The 20562-nt window shown below is 34.2% G+C and overlaps 1 protein-coding gene across 1 annotated transcript in view; it reads left to right on the forward strand.

Annotated features, from left to right (window-relative positions):
* Nucleotides 1–20562, forward strand: part of SCN7A (sodium voltage-gated channel alpha subunit 7) — an 81953-nt gene that overhangs the window by 31209 nt on the left and 30182 nt on the right. Inside the window, 6 exon segments of the mRNA XM_036023355.1 lie at nucleotides 1972–2113; nucleotides 5604–5810; nucleotides 16133–16229; nucleotides 17137–17375; nucleotides 18486–18659; nucleotides 20068–20424. Of these exon segments, the coding sequence (XP_035879248.1) occupies nucleotides 1972–2113; nucleotides 5604–5810; nucleotides 16133–16229; nucleotides 17137–17375; nucleotides 18486–18659; nucleotides 20068–20424 (1216 nt within the window).

The following is a 20562-nucleotide window of genomic DNA, read 5'->3' on the forward strand; positions in this document are numbered from 1 at the left end:
AAACATCAAATGGTTGCCTCTAGCACACCCACAACTGGGAACCTGCCTTCAAGCCAGGCACTTACCCTGACTGGGAATTGAACCAGCAACCTTTGGGTTTCAGGATGATGCGTAACATGTGAGCCACACCAGTCAGGGCTCAGTTACATAGTTTACTTATAGATCTGTCCAAAAGGTACCCAGCCATTTATCGAAGATGATATAAAATACAAGAGACATTGTACGTAGGACAATGACACTTCAGGCTCCTTCAAAGTAGGCACCTTGGGACCTCACACAGTTCTTGCAATCACCACCAGCTGCCCTGTCATATTTTCCTGAATTGACGGTCTGAAATTTCTTCCCTTTCAAAGGTGATTTTTGTTTTGGGAAAAGCCAGAAGTCACAGGGAACCAAATCTGGGCTGTAAAGGGACTGAGTCACTGGGTAACTTGATGTTTTGCCAAAAATCTCTGCATGAGATATGATGCATGAACAGACATATTGTGGTGATGAAGCTGTCAATCATGGTTTTTCCATAACGGTGGCCTTCTGAATCATCCAGACAGTTTCCGTGGAGGAATGTTCAAGCTTAATGCAAAATTTGATGCAAATTCATTGCTCTACTTGCTCAGTCATTTTGAATGTTATGGCCACACGGTACACATGCTCACTCAATGACATCTACTGCCCCCACTAACTAGTACAGTGAAGTTGTACTTGTTCACCTATGCGCATTCTAATCCACTGTCCTTGGCTGCCAGGTTACATCAATGTCAATGTCACGTAAACCATTTGCATTATGTTAACAATGATTGGACTTTTTCCAGACAGGTCTTGCATTCAGTTGATTTAGATATTTTGTTGCTTGCTCAACTTCTTTTTCCCAGCTACTGGTGGATTTATACTCTATTCTCAAACCCAAATTGTGATCTCATCCCATTGTGTTTGTTCTATACAACTCCAGCTAACCCTTTTTGCAGACATTCCAAGCTCATATTGAAGATATCTGGTCATAGATATCAGAACCACAGTGACATATTTCAAGGCCAGAAGGACAAGTCACAGAATATTTTACCTGTAGTCATTATAGTTTGCTGCAGGGTAAATGATCCCAAAAGTCAGTGCCAAAAAAAGAAAAAGTCAGTGCTTTAAGACAAGAATGAAAATTCATTTGTTCAGATTATGTGGGTCAAAAAATTTAGCAAGCCTCAACTCACAATTACTTTTTAAATTTCCGTTTGTATCATGTTTAATAACTATTAAAAATGTCCAAAATATGTTCATGGCCAAAGCCAAAATAATGTGAGAGGGAAGTAGGCAGGTGTGTGGAGAGAGGGGAGCATGATTATTGGGCACTGCTATAATAATTTCCCATAACATTCAAGCTCCCAGTAGATAAAAGTGTGAAGACTCCATGAAAGGAGCTGAAATAATATTTGATTGTTCCACCATAGTACAGTTTTATTTTTATCAGTGTTATATTTCATCACTTATACTTTCACTTTGATGCTGGGTAATAAAGAAACCTTTACGAAAGGCTTGACAAAGACCATTTGTTAGCCCTTTTTCCTTTTAGCTTAACACTTTACTTATATCAATGCAAAATCTAACTCATTTGCAGCTTGCTCCCCACCCTCTTTTTTTAGAGAGAGGGGAAGGGTAGGAGAAAGAGGTGGAGAGAAATACTGATGTGAGAGAAAACATTGATCAGTTGCCTTTTGTGTGAGACACTACCTGGACTGAAGCGGAAACCTAGGCCTGTGGCCCAACCCATGACCTTTCAATTTGCTGGCCTGTGCCTAACCAACTGAGCCACATCGGCCAGGGCTAATTTGCAGCTTTTTCACTGGGATGTTTGAGAGAAGACTGATCCCTGTGGAAATGGGAGCCTTTTATTATTATTTATGGGAAGGTTTTCTATATTTATGGTTTAGCCATAATCTGAAAGTCACCTAAGAATAAGCATTTTCTTTTCTTTGTCTTTTTTAGTCAGTGTCCTGAAGGATATATGTGTATAAAAGCTGGCAGAAATCCTGATAATGGCTACACAAATTTTGACAGTTTCGGCTGGGCCTTCTTAGCCCTATTCCGGTTAATGACACAGGACTTTCCTGAAGCACTGTATCACCAGGTAAGAGCAGAAAGAATCTGCTGTGTGCATAAGAACAGCACCATGTTCCATGCTGCTTCCTTCTAAAATAATGGTCAAATGTAACAAAGCTTATCATATATTTATGAGGAGAAGAATTTGAAGACAGAAGGAATGAGAACTTATATCCTAACACTGTGCCAAAGTCTGTGCTCTTATGCATGATGTCTCGTTTAATCTTTAAAACAATTCCACAGGGTCAATATGTGTGTGTGTGTGTGTGTGTGTGTGTGTGTAATGCTTTTTACATGAAGATACTAAGATCAGAATGGTTGGGTAACCTCCCCAAAGTTACAACACATGTATGTACCAGGGATCACTGTCCTGTTCTGTGATAGTTAATTAACTAAGTTAAGAACATTTCTAGGTACCAATTCTTTAGTCATAAATTTGAACCTATGAGATTACCAAGTATTACACAATTATTTATTGAATACCTAGAATGTGCTATTTCTTCTCAATTCTTCCATTCTCATTTCTCTTTAATATTCTATCATGCTTCACTTGTAACAGAAGGCTTATTGTTATAAAACTTGAAATCTAGGTTCTGAAAGTGTGTCTTCATGGCTGATTATTTGTATGACGTAGTTTCTCAGAATCTATTAAAACAAAGATTCAGTTTTTCTTTTAAGAGATGTTTCACCACAGTATGCAATGCTATTTTAGCAGCATAGTTAATATAAAAGGATATTTGATAAAATAATTACTTTAAAGTTCAAAAGTATTTACAGTTGAGGAACAATCTTTAAAAAAAAAACACCCCCACAGGTTTTATGATTGGATAAATAAATAATGGTGTGTGTGTGTATAGGCCATTAATAAGGATAGGATAATGCAATGTTTGGGGCACAAAGGTTCATGATATATTATTAAATAAAAATTGAGTAAACAAAACAGAGATGGGGTACATGACAATATTACAAGTGACATTATTTTCTTTATGCAAACTATATTTTTTAATTTTGTAAGACTAGAATATATATTGTTATTTCCCAAATGTTTTGACAAATTTCAATGCCTCCTTCACAACCCTAGGAACTTCTTATTTCTAAAATAATCATTTGTTATCCTCCTGCTAAAAATCCTTTAATAGTTTCCAGATTCCCACAGGGTGAAGTTCAAAGTCTGCATGCATGGTACATAGCTGCCTTTAAGATCTAGTATCTGCATACTTCTCCAGATTTATCTCCTAACAATATCTCAATATATACTTCCTGCTTTATTTGCATCAAGAAGATTTGCTGTTTCCTACATTAGCTTTCCCCATAATTTCTTTTTTAAAATCTATATTGTACTCTGCTTAAATTCAAGTTTTTATCTGTCTTCAAGTCTCATGCTTCAAATTCGTAACACAAAGCCATATTTCTTCTTTGAGCTTTTCCATAGCTCATATCATATCCTATATCAGAAGTTCACTGGATCTTATAATTGCCTCTGACAGTGGTTATTTTAATTATTCGTTCAGTTCTTTCTTCCACTAGGGATATACTATTTATGAAGAAATATTTTGTCTTCTTTTAATTTTTGTGTCCTCAACATCCAATGTACAGGAATGCTTAATGAAATTTTAATAAACAAAAAAAAACATAATTAATTTGGATTAAGTCATTTTATATATTAACAAATGTCTTGCCTTTTTTATAAACCCTCAAACCCTATAAACCCTTGCCATAAACCCTCAAAATATATTAGCTAATTTCTTGTTAGCAGTGATTTAAAGTAAATTCTTTTCCACTACCATTGAAATGAGAGATCAGTCTGGGAATGCCTTGGTATTGGAGCCTATGCAGTTCCTACATCATTACCACACTCTGAGTTTTATTGATCAGTATAAGTAAGGTTTTCTTTTATTTGGATTGGATTTGTTCTCTGAATATTGACCTAAGCTAAGTTAACTATGGCCAGGGAAAATCAGCAATTATTCCCAAAGACAACACAGCTCATGTTTTGGAGAATATTATTCTCCATTCATTCAACAAAAGCTTTTATTTGATCCGTGTACACTTTGATATATCATGGGTACAGAAATGAACAAAACAAAGTGTCTCCTGGCTCATGGAATAGAGTTATGTTTAACAGTAGTTAATATTACTGCATATTTTCCATGGCCTAAGATTTTTACATTCATGGTTTTACTTGATGTTCATAAGAAAACTATGAGATGGAGCTAAAATCAGCCACAATTTTATGCTAAAATATAATATAACTAGAACGTGTCCATTTTTTAATCCTAATTAGAGTATATACTTTTATCACTCACCAGCTTCATGTAGTGAAAAGAGCAAAAGTTTTAGACTCAGGCATATTCCATAGTTGTGAGGTCTTTGATAACTCATTTTGCCTGTCTAATGTTCTTCTCTCTACTACACTTTGGAAATAATAGTAAGTACCCTGTGGTAATGTGCTGCACAGAATTAATGAGATAATGAGCACAAAGTATTTATTCTTGTGCATGGCCTGCTATATACTCCATAAAATCTACTACTGACTTCTGAATAGTATAAGGGACAGCTGCTTCAGTAGGAAAAATATTTAACCAAATCCTACTGGGATAATAGGGTTTAATAAAAATATTTTTAAAGACAGTATACTATAGATTAATAAATTATCTCTGATTGAATGTTAAAACTTCCTATTAGTCTGTAAACATTCTTAACTCTTTATAGCAACACAATATTTTCTGTAAATAATTCTTATTTATTGATACAAATGGATGCTTAAAAATTAAACTATTATCTTTTTTCTTGATATAATTAATGAGGAGGATATATCAGTGAACTCTAGTTTTGGTTTGTAATATCTCCTTATAATTTTTTAAATTTTATAAATTTTCTGATCTTAGGTAATTATTATGAAATAAAAGCTAGTAAAAGTCAGTTTGAAAATCTAAAATTTTGTATTCTTCTATCTATAAATCATATGACTTTCCATTGGGGTTCATCTAAAAGTTCTTTACCAAAGCAGATAAAAGAAACATTTCTGTTCCCCACCATTTTGAATACCTGGTATTGCATCTTGTTGTGACAGATCCATAAAGTAATTATTGGAACACAGTAATTTTTAAATATTAATCCTCTAACTTTATTAAATTTCATATATTTAAAGATTCTACTGCAAAGAAAATAATCTTCTATATATAGATATCCATCCATCTTCCTTTATTGAGAAGGCAACTTTTTCTTTCACTATGTTTATTAATGAAGATATAAAAGTCAAATGCTCACCATGTATTAATTAAATTACTTAATTCTTTCTTTGGTTTGTGCCATATATTTTATACTATAGATCTGTCTAAAGCTGAAGAGGTATTTGCTTATTTCTCCACATAAAGCCATTAGTTAAATCTTTTTGTAATTTCATTCCACTTATAACTAAATTATTCTCATAAAAATTGCATTTTTATTTTAAAACAGAAAATTACAAGAAGACAAATAACATTTTTCTTTTTTGTCTATTTTCCATTTCTCCTTAGATCCTTTATGCTTCTGGAAAGGTCTACATGGTATTTTTTATTGCAATAAGTTTTTGGTTTGCCTTTTATATGGCAAGCTTGTTCTTTAGCATAGTAGCTATGTTCTATGAAGAAGAAAAGCAGACAAATGCTGAAAAAGCTAAGAAGACTGATCCAAAATTTCAGCATACTTTAAAAGAACTTCAAGAAGAAGACGAAGCAGCTGAGGTATGATTTTTTAAAATGCTTCTTAAAATCACAGCGTTTGAATTATCTTCTCAAGGTCTTGGAGTATATTGTTGGATGATCAATATCTGTGTATGGTACATGATACAATTTCAAAATGTTGGTAAGAGCATTTGCTTTTGCTACATAACAATCCTTCTTTAATGCACTATGGTAAGAATAGTCAACATCTTTAAAGATTTCATATATAGCCCTGGCTGGCATAGCTTAGTGGATTGAGCTCAGGCTGCGAACCAAAGCATTGCAGGTTTGATTCCCAGTCAGGGTACATGCCTAGGTTGCAGGTCATGACCCCCAGCAACCACACATTGATGTTTCTCTCTCTCTCTCTCTTTCTCCCTCCCTTCCTTCTCTAAAAAATGAATACATAAAATCTTTAAAAAGAGATTTCATATATATATATAAAAGATTTCATATATATGTAATATATATATACATGTATATATATGTGTGTGTGTGTGTGTGTGTATATATATTCCAAAACATGTATTATTACTTCTGATAAACTTTTTATCATATTTTTTAACTTGACTTCTCATAATGCAGGTATAGTTTATTAATTCAAACTTGCTTCAGACAGAACTTCAGAATTAACTTTGAAAATTGGAAAATTTTGCTGTTCAACTCAAAATAATAATGTTTTCCATAATTTAGAAATCATGAAGTACTAAAAACATGTTAAGGTACAGTATTGAAGTTGTAAAGAGAGAAAAGAAACTGCTTTATTGGCTCTCTAGCTCCTTCAAGAAGAAGCACACTGTGTGTCAAGATATAGGAGCTTATTTATCCATGGAATCATTAAATCCATGATTAGTAAAACTTAACCAGGGCTTACTCGAATTGTCAATTATTTTAGTGTTGTGTTTGAATGCACTTTCAGATTTTTTGCTCCCTAGCAAAAGATTTTATTTGTGAATCTAGAAGAACTGACAGAAGCTGCATTAAAGAAGTTGTAGGAAATTATCTTTTAAAATCTCTATTGTGCTGTCAAGTTTGCTAAAAGGGAGAACAAGAGGCTGAAAAACAATCAGAAGTAGCTTGTTTATATTCCACAGGACCTGCCAGTCTCACACCTCTTCCTTGATTTGGAGAGGGATAGTTTTAGCCCAGTCTGCTAACACCCTACCTGGAGTTGTTGAGCTATACGGTGAGCAGAAGCCAAGCAACCTATGATGGTACATAGCCTATGCACCCAGGGGTGTTACACCGTTTCCCTTGAGATCTTGTTTGAAGGGTGCTGGCTCCAAAGTGACCATGGTCAAGTGCTCCTTCTCCAGTGGTCTGGTCACAGCCCACAGTTGGGGAAAGGGAGCTGTGTCCTGCCGTTTTTGGACCCCTCTGGATTTGTTACTACTTTGCACCCTTGATACCTGCTAATAAAGATTGTTTACACTGGGAAAAAAACCTTCTGAACTGCACTCTCTATTAGATGGAAAAAGGACAGATTGAGGGAGCTGACAAATGATAGAAAGATGCTATAGCAGGGATCCTCTCACATAGAAGATATAGGGAAAAATAAAGGCTCAATAAACACTCTGGCACTAAACTAATTGGAATGGGTAGTAAAGCTGGCTAAGAGGTTCATGGGTACCAAAGTTTCCTTCTGAATCAAAAGGCCGAAAATATTACCTGGCCTACATATGTAAACCTTTTTATTAAGTTCATTATCAATAAAGAAGCTCTAAGAAAGTCATTCTTCCAAAATGTGGGGCCTGAACGTCAGGTTCGATTATTCCAAATGACAACTTATTGATAAATACTTGTGACTCCGTGGTTGATAGCACTCATACCATTGAGAACAAGAAGTATTTATAGACCATATGAGGAAAACATGTATAAAAAGAGGCTATTGAGTATAGCTATTATATCACCCATGAGAAAGTCTCAGAAAAACAAATTACAAAAGCTTTCTGTTTGTAGAAATGAGTTTGGGGTCCTTGAGATTGAATGATTATGGCCTGAATGATATGCTGACTGTGTAATTTGTTTTGAAGTGACATTTCAAATGTCAAGGGCTACCCACAAATGTATCCAAGAGCACAATGCTTCTCTTGTCCCAGGGTATGTGCCCTGTTAACTCTGCTTAAGAACTTGGATTATTTCCTAATTTCCCAATATCCGCATTCATTTGGCTGCTCTGGATCACACAAAGTCATTCTGGTTTTAATTAAAATGTATCAATTGTTAAGGATTTCTTTTCTTGGAAGAGTACTAGAACATTTTGCCATGCAAAGGTTTTCCAGGAAGTAAAAGGGAGAAACATTTTTATAAGATTTCTTGTATTTTCTTTTTTAAAATGTATTCACAAGAAAACACTGAAGAGAGAAGAACTTAAAATGGAACACACTGAAGACACTTCGGGTAATCCATCTGAATGGAGGCCAGTCAGATTCTAATTCCAATGTTGACATCATGGGGAGAGTATTTAGGTGTTTCATATTCTTCAATTGTAGGAAAGCAATAGATTATTTTGGCTTTTAAAAGCACAGTTTTGCAGTCAGGTAAATACAAATATCAGCCCATTATAGTCACTTAATGAATGTATGATACTTGCCAAGTCTTTTAATTTTTCTAAACTTCAGCTTCTCCATCTGCAATATGTAATAGTATCTGTCTCATAGGTTCTTGTTGGATTCAGATGAAATAATTCATGTTAAACACTTGGTACTTCTTAGAATGTGCAAAGCAACTAAACAATGTCAATGGCTAATTATGGGGAACACAATAAAACAAACACAAAAAGGCCCAGCAGTCCATATGGAGAACACTTTGTCAATATAAAATTTTAAGTCTTTGACTATATTCCTTTTTAAATAAAGTTAAAATAATAATAATGATAATGATGATAATAATATAATGTTTATTGAGCATCAGCTCTATACTAGACACAAGTGCCTTCATGAATTCTCAAATGTAATCCTCACTGAGTTCTAGTTGCAAAGTTTGATCTATATTTATTGGTATTTGATTACCCAACACAGAGGAAGAGAACCCAGTGTTCACCACTTTGCTTCATCGTTCCAATGCTGAAACAATATTATACCATTAATTACACAATTCGCAAGTGAAACTTTTCTAAAAATTGTTAGTTACTGGAAAAACCTCAGTAAGAGAATCAGATACATACAACTGTATGATTATAAATATTTTCAAATTATTTGCCCACCAAACTGACATTCCTATAACTCATCTGTCCAACTTAAATAAAACATTATTGTCAGTCTTCAAGCATTTTACTGAGCACTGAAGATTTAAAAAAACTTTAATAAATGCAAATATAGTATCTATTTTCATGAAGCTAATGATCTGGTAAGGAAATAGACTATAAAATTATCATATGCACAAAATTTTATAACTCTAGGACCACCAGAGATGTGTTTCCCAGTGTTATGAAATAGGAAATATAGAATGCTACATACAATATATTCTTTGGCAAAACCTGAGCTAAGTCTAAGAAGCCTCCAGATCTGCCTTTTTCCAAAGACCACAGTAGAGAGAACACATTAAATTAATGCTAAATGGACACAATCTAGTAAATAAAAAATGTAAAAATTCTACAGTATAAGAGACCCAGATCTTCAACAACTAAGTCACATAAAAAAATAAATTAAAACCACAAGATAATCAGTAGACCTGCCAACTAAATACAATATGCAGATCTTATTTGTATTTTTACTGGAAAAAGTCAAATACTATAGAATGTTTCTGAGCAATAAAAGAAACCTGAGCAAGGTCTGAATCTTGGATAATATTAAGGAATTACTAATTTTGCTGATTGTGATAATGGTGTTGGGATTATGTTTTCTTAAAAAGCTTATTTTGCCAGACACAGAAAAACAAATCCTACTAATACTACAAATACTACCAATACTAAAACAAATACTATTTTACTTATACGTGAAATCTAAAGAACAAAACAAATGAACAAACAAAACAAAAACAGATTCAGGCACAGCAAGCAAACTGGTGGTTCCAGATGGAAGAGGGACTAGGGGACTGGTAGAAAAAGGTGAAAGGATTAAGAAATAAAAATTGGTGGTTAAAAAATAATCACAGGATATAAAGAACACCATGGGGAATGTAGTCAAAAGTACTGTAATAACAATGTAAGTTACCAGATGGGTACTAGATTTACCAGGAGGATCACTTTGTAAATTATATAAATGTCTAACCACTAGGCTGCACACCTGAAACTAATATAAAATAATATTGATTGTCAACCATAATTGAAAAATCAGAAAAAACATTTGTTCTGACAAATTTTTCACTTAATCTTTATTGTATTTTTTCCATTACCATTTAGTGCCCTTATATCCCCTTCCATCCAGCAATCACCACACTGTTGTACATGTCCATGAATCCTTTTCCTTTTTGCTCAATTCCTCTACCCCCTCATCTCTACCCTCCACTAGCTGTCATCTGTTTTCCATCTACAAGTATGTCCCCATTTTCCTTGTTAGTTCACTTTGTTCATTAGATTCCACATATGAGTGAAATCATATGGTATTTGTTTTTCTCTGACTGGATTATTTCACTCAGCATATTGTTACCTAGATATATCCATACTGTCAAAAAACAGTAAAGCTTTCTTCTTTTTTATGGTCAAGTAGTATTCCGCTGAGTAAATGTCCCATAGTTGTTTTATCCAATCATCTACTGATGGACACTTGGGCTGCTTCCATATCTTAGTGATTGTAAATAACATTGCAGTGACCTTAGGGGTGCTTATGTTCTTTTGAATTAATGTTTTGTGTTCCTTCAGATACAATCCCTGAAGTGAGATGCTAGGTCAAAGAGCAGATCCATTTTTAATTTTTCAAGGTATTTCCATACTGCTTTCCACAGTGGCTGCACCAGTCTGCATTCCCACCAATAGTGTAGAAGGTTTTCCCTTCCTCCACATTCTCGCCACACTTGTTTCTTGATTTATTGATGATAGCCATTCTGACAGGTGTGAGATAGTATCTTATTGTGGCTTTAATTTGCATTTCTCTGACAATTCATGATATTGAGCATCTTTTCATATGTCTATTGGTCATCTGTATGTCCTCTTTGGATAAATGTCTATTCAAGACCCTTGCCCTTTATAAAAATTGGGTTGTTTGTTTTTTCGGTGTAGACTTTTGTAAGTACTTTATAAATTTTGGATATTAACTCCTTATCAGATATATCAATGAATATGTTCTCCCATTCTGTGTTGTCTTTTTATTTTGTTTATGACTTCCTTTGTTGTATAAAAACTTGTTAGTTTGAGGTAGTCCCATTTGTTTGTTATTAATTTTGTTTCCCTTGCTTGGGGAGATATATTCAATAAAATATTTCTATGAGCAATGTCTGAAATTTTGCTGCCTATGTTTTTCTTCTAGGGTTTCAAGTCTAACATCTAAGTCTTTGATCCATTTTGATTTATTTTTGTGTGTGAGAAAGTGGTCTAGTTTCATTTTTCCGTGCATATCTGTCCAATTTTCCTAACACCAATTACTGCATAAACTTTCTTTAGCCCACGTGCTTGCTCCCTCTATTGAATGTTAATTGACTATAAAGGTGTTGGTTTAATTCTGGGATCTCTATTCTGTTCCATCAATCTATGTGCCTGTTTTTATGCCAGTACCATGCTGTTTTGATTACTATCACCTTGTAGTATAATTTGATATTAGGTAGTGTGATTCCTCCAATTTTGTTCTTTCTTAGGATCACTGTTGCTATGTGGGGCCTTTTGTGGTTCCAGATAAATTTTTGAAACATTTGTTCTAGTTCTGTGAAATACATCATTGGAATCTTGATAGGAATTGCATTGAATCTATAGATTGCTTTGGGTAATGTGGACATTTTAATGATGTTAATTCTTCCTATCCATGAATACGGTATGTGCTTCCGCTTATTTGTATCTTCTTGTATATCTTTCTTCAGTGTCTTAAAATTTGCCAAGTATAAGTCTTTTACCTCCTTGCTTAGGTTTATTTCTAGTTATTTTTAACTTTTTGAAGCAATTGGTGAATGGGATTGTTTTCTTACCTTCCCTTTCTGTTAGTCTGGTATTGGCATATAAAAATGCAACTGATTTCTGGATACTGATTTTATATCATGCTACTTTGCTGAATTCTTTGATCAGGTCTACTAGTTTCTTGGTAGAATCTCTGGGGTCTTCTATGTATAGTATCACGTCATCTGGGAATAAAGACAATTTTACTACTTCCTTTCCAATTAGAAGGCCTTTTCTTTCTTCTTCTTGCCTGATTGCTATGGCTAGGACTTTGAGTACTGTGTTGAATAAGAGAGGCAAAGTGGACATTGTTTCGTTCCCAATCTTAAGGGGAACAGTTATGGTTTTTGCCCATTGAGTATGATGCTGGCACTGAGTTTATCATATGTAGCCTTATTATATTTAGGTATGCTCCATTTATTCCTACTTTGCTGAGAGTTTTGATCATAAATGGGTTCTGGATTTTATCAAAAGTTTTTTCTGCATCTATTGACATGATCGTATGGTTTTGATCCTTCATTTTGTTTATGTGGCCAATCACATTAGTTGATTTGTGAATGTTGTACCAACCTTGCATTAATGGAATAAATCCCCCTTGATCATGGTGTATGATATGTTTGATGCATTGCTTTATTCAGTTTGTGAATATTTTGTTGAGGATTTTAGCCTCTATGTTCGCCAGGGATATTGGCCTATAATTTTCTTTCTTTGTACTGTCTTTATCCAGTTTTAGAATTAGGATAATCCTGGCCTTGTAAAATATGCTTAGGAGCCTTCTCTCCTCTTGAATTTTATGAAATAGTTTGACAAGGAGAGGTGTTAGTTCTTAGAATGTTTGGTGAAATTCACCTGTGAAGCCATCTGGTCCAGGGCTTTTGTTTGTTGGGAGTTTTTGATGACTGCTTCCATTTCACTAGGTGTAATCTGTCTGTTCAGAGTCTCTGATTCTTCCCAATTTAGTTTAGGAAGATTGTAGGTGTCTACAAATTTATCCATTACATCCAGTCTGTCCAGTTTGTTGGCATATTGTTCATAATATTTTCTTACAATCCTTTGTTCTTTGGTGTCAATTGTTACTTCTCCTCTTTCATTTCTGATTATATTTATTTAGGTCCTTTCCCTTTTTATCTCAAAGAGTCTGGTTAAAGGCTTGTCAATCTTGTTTATCTTTCAAAGAATCAACTCTTGGATTCATTGATCATTTGCATCCTTTTTTTAGACTCTATTTCACTTATTTCTGCTATGACCTTTATTTATTTATTTCCTCTCTTCTACTCACTTTGGGCTTTGTTTGTTGTTCTTTTTCCCATTCCTTTAAGTGTGAACTTAAATAGTTTATTTGAGCTTTTTCTTGTTTTTTTGAGATAGGCCTGTAATGCTATGAATTTCCCTCTTAGGATTGTTTTCCCAGTATCCCACAGGATTTTGGAATGTTGTGTCCTCATTTTCATTCATTTCAAGGTATCTTTTGATTTCTTCCTTGATCTCATTGTTAACCCATTGTTTAATAACATGATATTTGGCTTCTATGTCTTTCACTGTTTTTCAGTTTTCTTTTTCTGTCTGATTTCTAGTTTCATAGCATTGCAGTCAGATAAGATGGTTGATATGATTTCAATATTTTTAAATTTACTGAGACTGTTTTATATCCTAACATATGCATGGTCTATCTTAGAAAATGTTCCAAGTGTCCTTGAAAAGTATGTATATTCTGCTACTTTGGGGTAAAATGTTCTGAAGATATCAATTAAATTCATTTAATCTAGTGTTTTGTTTAAGGCTGCTGTCTCCTTGTTGATTTTCTCTCTGGAATGTCTATCCATTGAAGTCAATGAGGTATTAAAATCCCCAACTGTAACTGCATTTCTATTAGTCTCTCCCTTTATGTCCTTCAAGGTTTGCTTTACATATTTAGGTGCTCCTATGTTGGTTGTGTAAATATAACTAGAGTTATATCTTCTTGTTGGATTGTTCCCTTTATCACTATGTAATGTCCTTCTTTATCTCTTTAGCCTTCATTTTAAAGTCTATTTTGCCAGATATAAGGGCTACTACTCCACCTTTTTTCTTTTTCATTTTCCTGAAAAACTTTTTCCAACCCTTTACTTTTAGTCTGAGTGTATTTTTCAGTCTGAGATGGGTCTCTTGGAGGTAGTATATTTCTCCTCCTCCTCCTCGTCCTCCTCCTCCTTCCGTCCCCTTCTCCTCCTCCTCCTCCTCTTTCTTCTCTTTCTCCTCCTTCTCTTTCTCCTTCTAGCAAGCCCTCTAACATTTGTAGCAGTAACTGTTTTGGTGTTAACAAACTCCTTTAGTTTTTTCTTTTCTAGGGAGCTCCTTATATCTCCTTCAATTTTAAATGATAGCCTTGCTGTGTAGTATAACCTTGGTTGTAGGTCATTGCTTATCATCATCTTGACTATTTTTTTCCATTCCCTTCTGGCCTGAAGTGTTTCTGCTGAGAAAGAAGATGACAATCTAGTTGGTGCTCCCTTGTATGTAACTACTTGCTTTTCCTGTTGTTTTTAGGATTCTCTCATTGTCTTTAAGGCTTGTCATTTTAATTTTGATGTGTCTCAGTGTAAGACTCTTTGGATCCAACTTTTTTCGAACTCTCTGAGCTTCCTAGACTCATGTGCCTTTTTCCTTCACTGGATTAGGGAAGTTTTGGGCCATTATTTCTTTAAATAGGTTCTTGATCGCTTGCTCTCTATCTGTTCCTTCTAGTATTCCCATCATGTGAATGTTGTTATGCTTTGTTTTGTCTAAAATATTTCTTAAGCTCTCTTCATTTAATTTTTTTTTTTCCATTTGCTTCTCTGCTTGGGAGTTTTTCTCTACTTTGTGTTCTAGATCATTGATTTGAACCTCTGCTTCATCTACTACTGTTTAAACCCACTGTTTATTCTTTCCAATGTATTATTTAATTCAGATGCTGTATTCTTTATTACTGACTGGTCCTTTATTATGGTTTCTATGTCTTTTTTCATGCTGTTGAGTATCTTTATAATCTTTACTCTAAAGTCTCTATCTGATAAATTGCTTCCCTCTGATTCATCTAGTTATTCTGAAGAATTCTCTTATTGTTTCATTTGGGGTCTGTTTCTCTGTCTTCCCATTTTGGCTGCTTCTTTTTATTTCTTGCCTTAACTGATTTTGGGGGGATTATTTGTTTGTTTTTTAAGAGAATAGAGGGTGGCAAGATGGGAGGGAGGGAAACAGAGAGAGAACATCAGTTGTTCCGCTTATTCATGCATTCATCCTGTATGCCTTAGTTGTTAAAGTGATCAATGGCATAGTCTGGAGCTATAATCAGCAGCTCAGCCTAAGCACCACAGGTTGGGTCAGATCAATTCCTGCGGGTGGGGCTATTGTTTCCCCTCCAGGCTGATGCTACTTTGATTGTAGTGCTCTGCCTGAGAAAAGTGGTTTCTGCAGTATGTGGAATGACTTAACACAAGGATATTGGAAGCTGTTCTTTCAGTTCTCTCTCCAGAGCCACAAGCCCCAAACTACCTCAATCATCTCTAGTCCACTCTGTTCTCCTTCTGCCCATTGGAACCCAGAATGGGTAAGGGGCTGCAAATTTTGTGCACTGGCCCTTTAAGAGGCTCTCTGCCTCTCCAGCTGTCTCTCCCTGGCAGACAGACACCTTGCTGCTTTTCATAGCTGGATGTTATCTGGGTTCTTTTCTGGGTCCTTTGCTGTAGGCGGGAGGGCCCAGCTTGGTGTTTAAATACCACACATCTCAGAGGGAACACCTGACCACTGAAACATCCCTCAGAAACTTTGGCTACCACCTGTGAGAGCTCAGCCAGCCCTCTTGTGCCTCTACATTTCCTACCAGTCTTGATGTGGGACATGGTTGCTTACGTTAGTCCTTTGTTATAATACTTATCTCTAGCTGGCCTTAAGTTGGTTATTCAGGATGATTTCTGTACAATTTAGTTGTAATTTCAGATTGATTCTAGGAGGAGGTTCAATGTGTTTTCAAGGAAACAAAATTTAGGTGTTATAATATCACTGTTATTCAATAGCATGTTAGCCAATTTGATATTTTACAATAACCCTAAATTATACATCAAATTGTTTGTCAAATATGGGTAACACCACTATCATTCTCTTATTTACTCTTTTTATAATTGACCTCATATTATTAAATTATGTTGTTGAGTTGCAAGTTTTACACATTTTCTAGAAGTTAAACAAAAGCTTCTGAGGTAAAAAATCAGCATTTTCGAGAAGGTTATTAAACTTATTGTAATTATAGTCTTGGATCTATAGAGAGAAACAGCCAGTATTAGACTCATCAAATTTTTTTTAGACCAAGACCACAGAAATAGAACTGAAGAAAAAATCACCAACCTCTATGATCACTTCTTTGGATATGTTGGATGATGCTACTGTCACTCATAAAGAAGGTAAAGTAAAAAATATTTAGACACTATGAAAGGTGCTATTCATAAGATTGACTTTTAAAGAAATTGTATAATTGCTTCAGAATTTTATTGTATGCTAAAATTTAAGGAACAATATGAGAATATTAGGATGAACAATTTATAAAAATTCCATAAACATAGTCTTTAAAGTGTTGGAAAGAGTTACCAAATAGTGCCAAGGAAATTTTTTAACATTGAAAATGATATAGAAGTGGCAATTTGTAACTAAAAATAAAGCTTGGAGCCCTGGCTGGCATAGCTCAGTGGATTGAGCGTGGGCTGGGAACCAAAGTGTCCCAGGTTCGATTCCCAGCCAGGGTACATTCCTGGGTTGCAGGCCATAAACCCCAGCAACCGCACATTGATGTTTCTCTCTCTCTCTCTCTCTCTCTCTCCCTCCCTCCCTTCCCTCCCTAAAAATACATAAATAAAATCTTAAAAAAAAAATAAAAAAATAAAGCTTGGAATATGAATCTATATAAAACAATATGCTAAGGTCCTTTTATATTGACTCTGCTTTTGTAACATTTACGAAGAAACTTATTATCATGGCCAATGTTGAAAGACATTATTTTGTAAAACAAATAAATCTAGAAATCACAAACTGTGATACTCTCAACTATATTCCTATTTGGGTGCTTTTTTGGCAGATGCTCCTGTTTTTTGTCTAGTATACAGTTTGTTTCATTTTCATTTGTCCAATTCAGCAAGCGTGAACAAAATAGAGGGGATTTGCTTTACTTTGATTTTTATTAGTATAAAATATTTCTTTGCTAATTCCATATCAGAAGTTTAGTTTCAAATCTCTTTTTGCATGTAAAGTGAAAATATTCTATTAGTTAAACTTAAATAAACAACTTGCTTAGGCTTGACTTTTCTTTCTTTTCAGAATGTAAAAAATCTCGGAAGAGATGTCCCTTGTGTTGGTATAAATTTGCTAAAATGATTCTGATCTGGAATTGTTCTCCCTGCTGGTTAAAACTGAAAGAGTTTGTCCATGTGATTGTAACACACCCATTTACTGATCTTTTTCTAACTATATGCATAATTCTAAACATATTTTTTTTGGCCTTGGAATGTTACCCAATGAGTGAAGAAACCATCAATGTACTCCGCATTGGAAACCAAGTAAGGCTGTTACTCTACATTATTTTCACTTGCAATTTCAATTTTTTAAGTCATCATCATCCCATTATTTTATAATTCTAATATATTACAAATGTATTACATAATCACTAGATAGAGTGTTGTGTTATGCTTTCCCACTTCACCCCCCCCCCAAGCCTTGCTTTATAAATGTTCTTATCACTGAATAGGTTTATACTTACAGTTTAAAATTCTGCCATTTAAATTTAGGATTTCTCTTCAGCTGCTTGGTAGTCTGGTTAAGTGGAAATTATTTCTTTCCTCTCTCTTCCCACGTATACCCTCTCTGGGTAACATAGCCCAATAGATCAGAGTAGGGCAGGAGTCAAACAACAGATACAAGTTCTTCACCGACACCTGATTCTGAATCCTAACTGCAACTGCACCTGACCCTGTCTACTTTCATCACCTGTCTTTGCCTTAAAGTGGAGCTTATTTGTAGCAAGGTATTGTTGGGATTCACCTATCCTTTTCATCCCATACAATGCAAGAGGCAAAACATTTCTATGAATATAAAAACAAGTCACATTTAAACAAATATATAGTGCTTGATGTTTTTTCCTTTTATTAGTGTTGTTATTGTTTAGTTGCTTGGTATTCATACAAATAGCCAAACTGCTACCATTCTTGAATTATACATTTACTTGATACCAAAACCATAGTTTAGTTATTATTGCCAATATAGTTTTCAAAAGACAGTTTTTATAGGCTTATTTTGTTGTGTTTTTTTTTTGCAGGGGTCATATATGCACTTCTTTCATTCTTTTAAAAGTTGAAAAATTAAGTATCTTAAATATTCCATAAACCAAAAGGAACTATCAAAAATGAAAAGATTTTTACCCTCAAATTTTCTTTTATTTTCTTACAGGCTAGCTTTTAAAAATAATTGAAGATTTTGTATACAATGTTTGATATTAGATTCTTAAATGAAATGTATGAGTCTATTGTAATACAGAAACCAAAACTAATCAGATATTAGCAAAGGAACTATGAGCAACATAGTAACATTGAAAAGTTACAGTTTTCGTGCAGGAGGGTTCTGATTGAGCTATTGAAATCACATTCTCATCCATGTGTTTTGTTTTCATTTAGGTTTTTATTGGAATTTTCACAACAGAAATGATTTTAAAAATAATTGCTATGCATCCATATAGATATTTCCAAGTAGGTTGGAACATTTGTGACAGCCTAATCGTGTTCCATGGTTTAGCAGAGATTATTATAACAAGTGTTTATGGATTGTCTTTCTTTCATTCATTCCAAGTGGTAAGTAGAATCCAAGACCTAAATTTTATTTTATGAAAATTTATCTCAATTTCCTCAGATGTGAAATGGGAAGAATAGTAATAATGCCATTGGGACATGAGTTAATACTGCCCCAGGAAAGAGTCTCCAATGCTATTATTTAAGTGAAACATTAAAGGAAATAAGCCATATATGTAGCATTTGAGATATGAGTTCTAGGGATCGGGGCCAGCAGTGTTGGGCCAATTTTGAGGAGCATGTTAATGAATAGCCCCAGAAGCTGAATGTTAATGTGTAACTAAGAAACTGGAATCAGGTATTTCTAAATGTAGGATGGAAAATTTTTTATAACACCAATGAGACCAGCAGAATGTTTTTATAAAAATTATTAAGTCAGAATCAGTATATATCTGCAGTGAAGGGTAGTTGTTAAGAATCAGAAAACTAGGCAAGGAAATATTGTTGTTAGAATGATTTTTATGAAAATCTTAGGCTTTTGACAAGTAATATATTGTCAGATTTTGATAACAAGTTGACAGAATGAAGCGGGAATCAAGAACAACCTGTCTAAAATCCTCATACACAAACTTTTCTAATAAGTGAGATAAGAGAAATATATACAAGATGCAGTTACCACCATATATGGATGCAACCAGACTGAGAAATACAGAAAATGCAATCAAAGATAGGATCAAAATATCTGAAAGGCTACTAACAGACTGAATATAAGATAATTAAGTTTTACATGGATAAATGTAAAGTCCTATTCTTTAGTCCAGAAAGTTAGGGAAGGTATAGCACATATAAAAATGATGTATGGGTTTCAGATGACTAAGTTCATTTTATATCATGGCTAAAATATTAAGGTAATTTATGCTCTATCCATAGAAATAAAAATAAATTAGTGAATAGGAGGGAAATATTCAGACTAAAACTAGAATGTTGTATTTGGACTTTAATGTGTTACTTTCAAAGGGAAAGGCACAGTAGAACCTTCAGTGGAATTCAGTGAAAAGTGACAAGTTCTTATTCAATATTATCTATATGTTGGTATGTGGAAAAATATCTGATATGTTGTAAAAAATCAAAACAGGGAATGGATAGTTGTCCTACCAGGTATTGAAACATATAGCTAGAGCAATTTTAATAGTATACTATTGAATGGGAATTAACAGGTCAATAGAAGAGGATCTATTTCATATACAGATTTCATGTAAAACATTATAGAATATATGTGATGTACTAAAAATTGTACATAAAATGAATTTTCAGTACTTTTAACAATGCTCAAAACTGAACATTACATTAAAGACTATATATGTGAATGTATACAATGCTGATAAAAATTTTAAATGTTTATCACAATAAATAGTAACCGAGTTTTTTAAAATTTTGTTTCTTATTCTTGTTTTTTACATTGATCTACAAGTTGCGAATTTTTAAGTTGGGGAAATACTGGCTGACATTTAAGATTCTGATGCTGACTCTTAATAACTCATTGGTGGCCTTGAAAGACTTGATCCTGCTGCTGTTCACATTCATGTTCTTTTCAGCCGTGGTCGGCACGAAGCTGTTTGGTTTCAGTTATGAGAAATGTGTGTGCAACTTAGACGAAGACTGTCAGCTCCCACGCTGGCACATGATTGATTTCTTCCACTCCTTCCTAAATGTGTTCCGGATTCTCTGTGGAGAGTGGATAGAGACTTTGTGGGACTGCTTTAATGTAGCAGGCCAATTCAGTTGTATTCCTTTTTACATGATGGTCATTTTAATTGGAAACTTACTGGTAAGTAATCCATGTTTTTAAATTTTCCTTGACAAACTGATGTAGTATACTCTAGTGTTTTCATGATGTTGATTTGTGGGATCCAGTGGTCTGTAACTGTGCTGTTCAGTATGGTAGCACCTAACCACACGTGGCCAT

Source organism: Phyllostomus discolor, chromosome 4, assembly GCF_004126475.2.
Source record: "Phyllostomus discolor isolate MPI-MPIP mPhyDis1 chromosome 4, mPhyDis1.pri.v3, whole genome shotgun sequence".
NCBI classification, from domain to species: Eukaryota; Metazoa; Chordata; class Mammalia; order Chiroptera; family Phyllostomidae; genus Phyllostomus; species Phyllostomus discolor.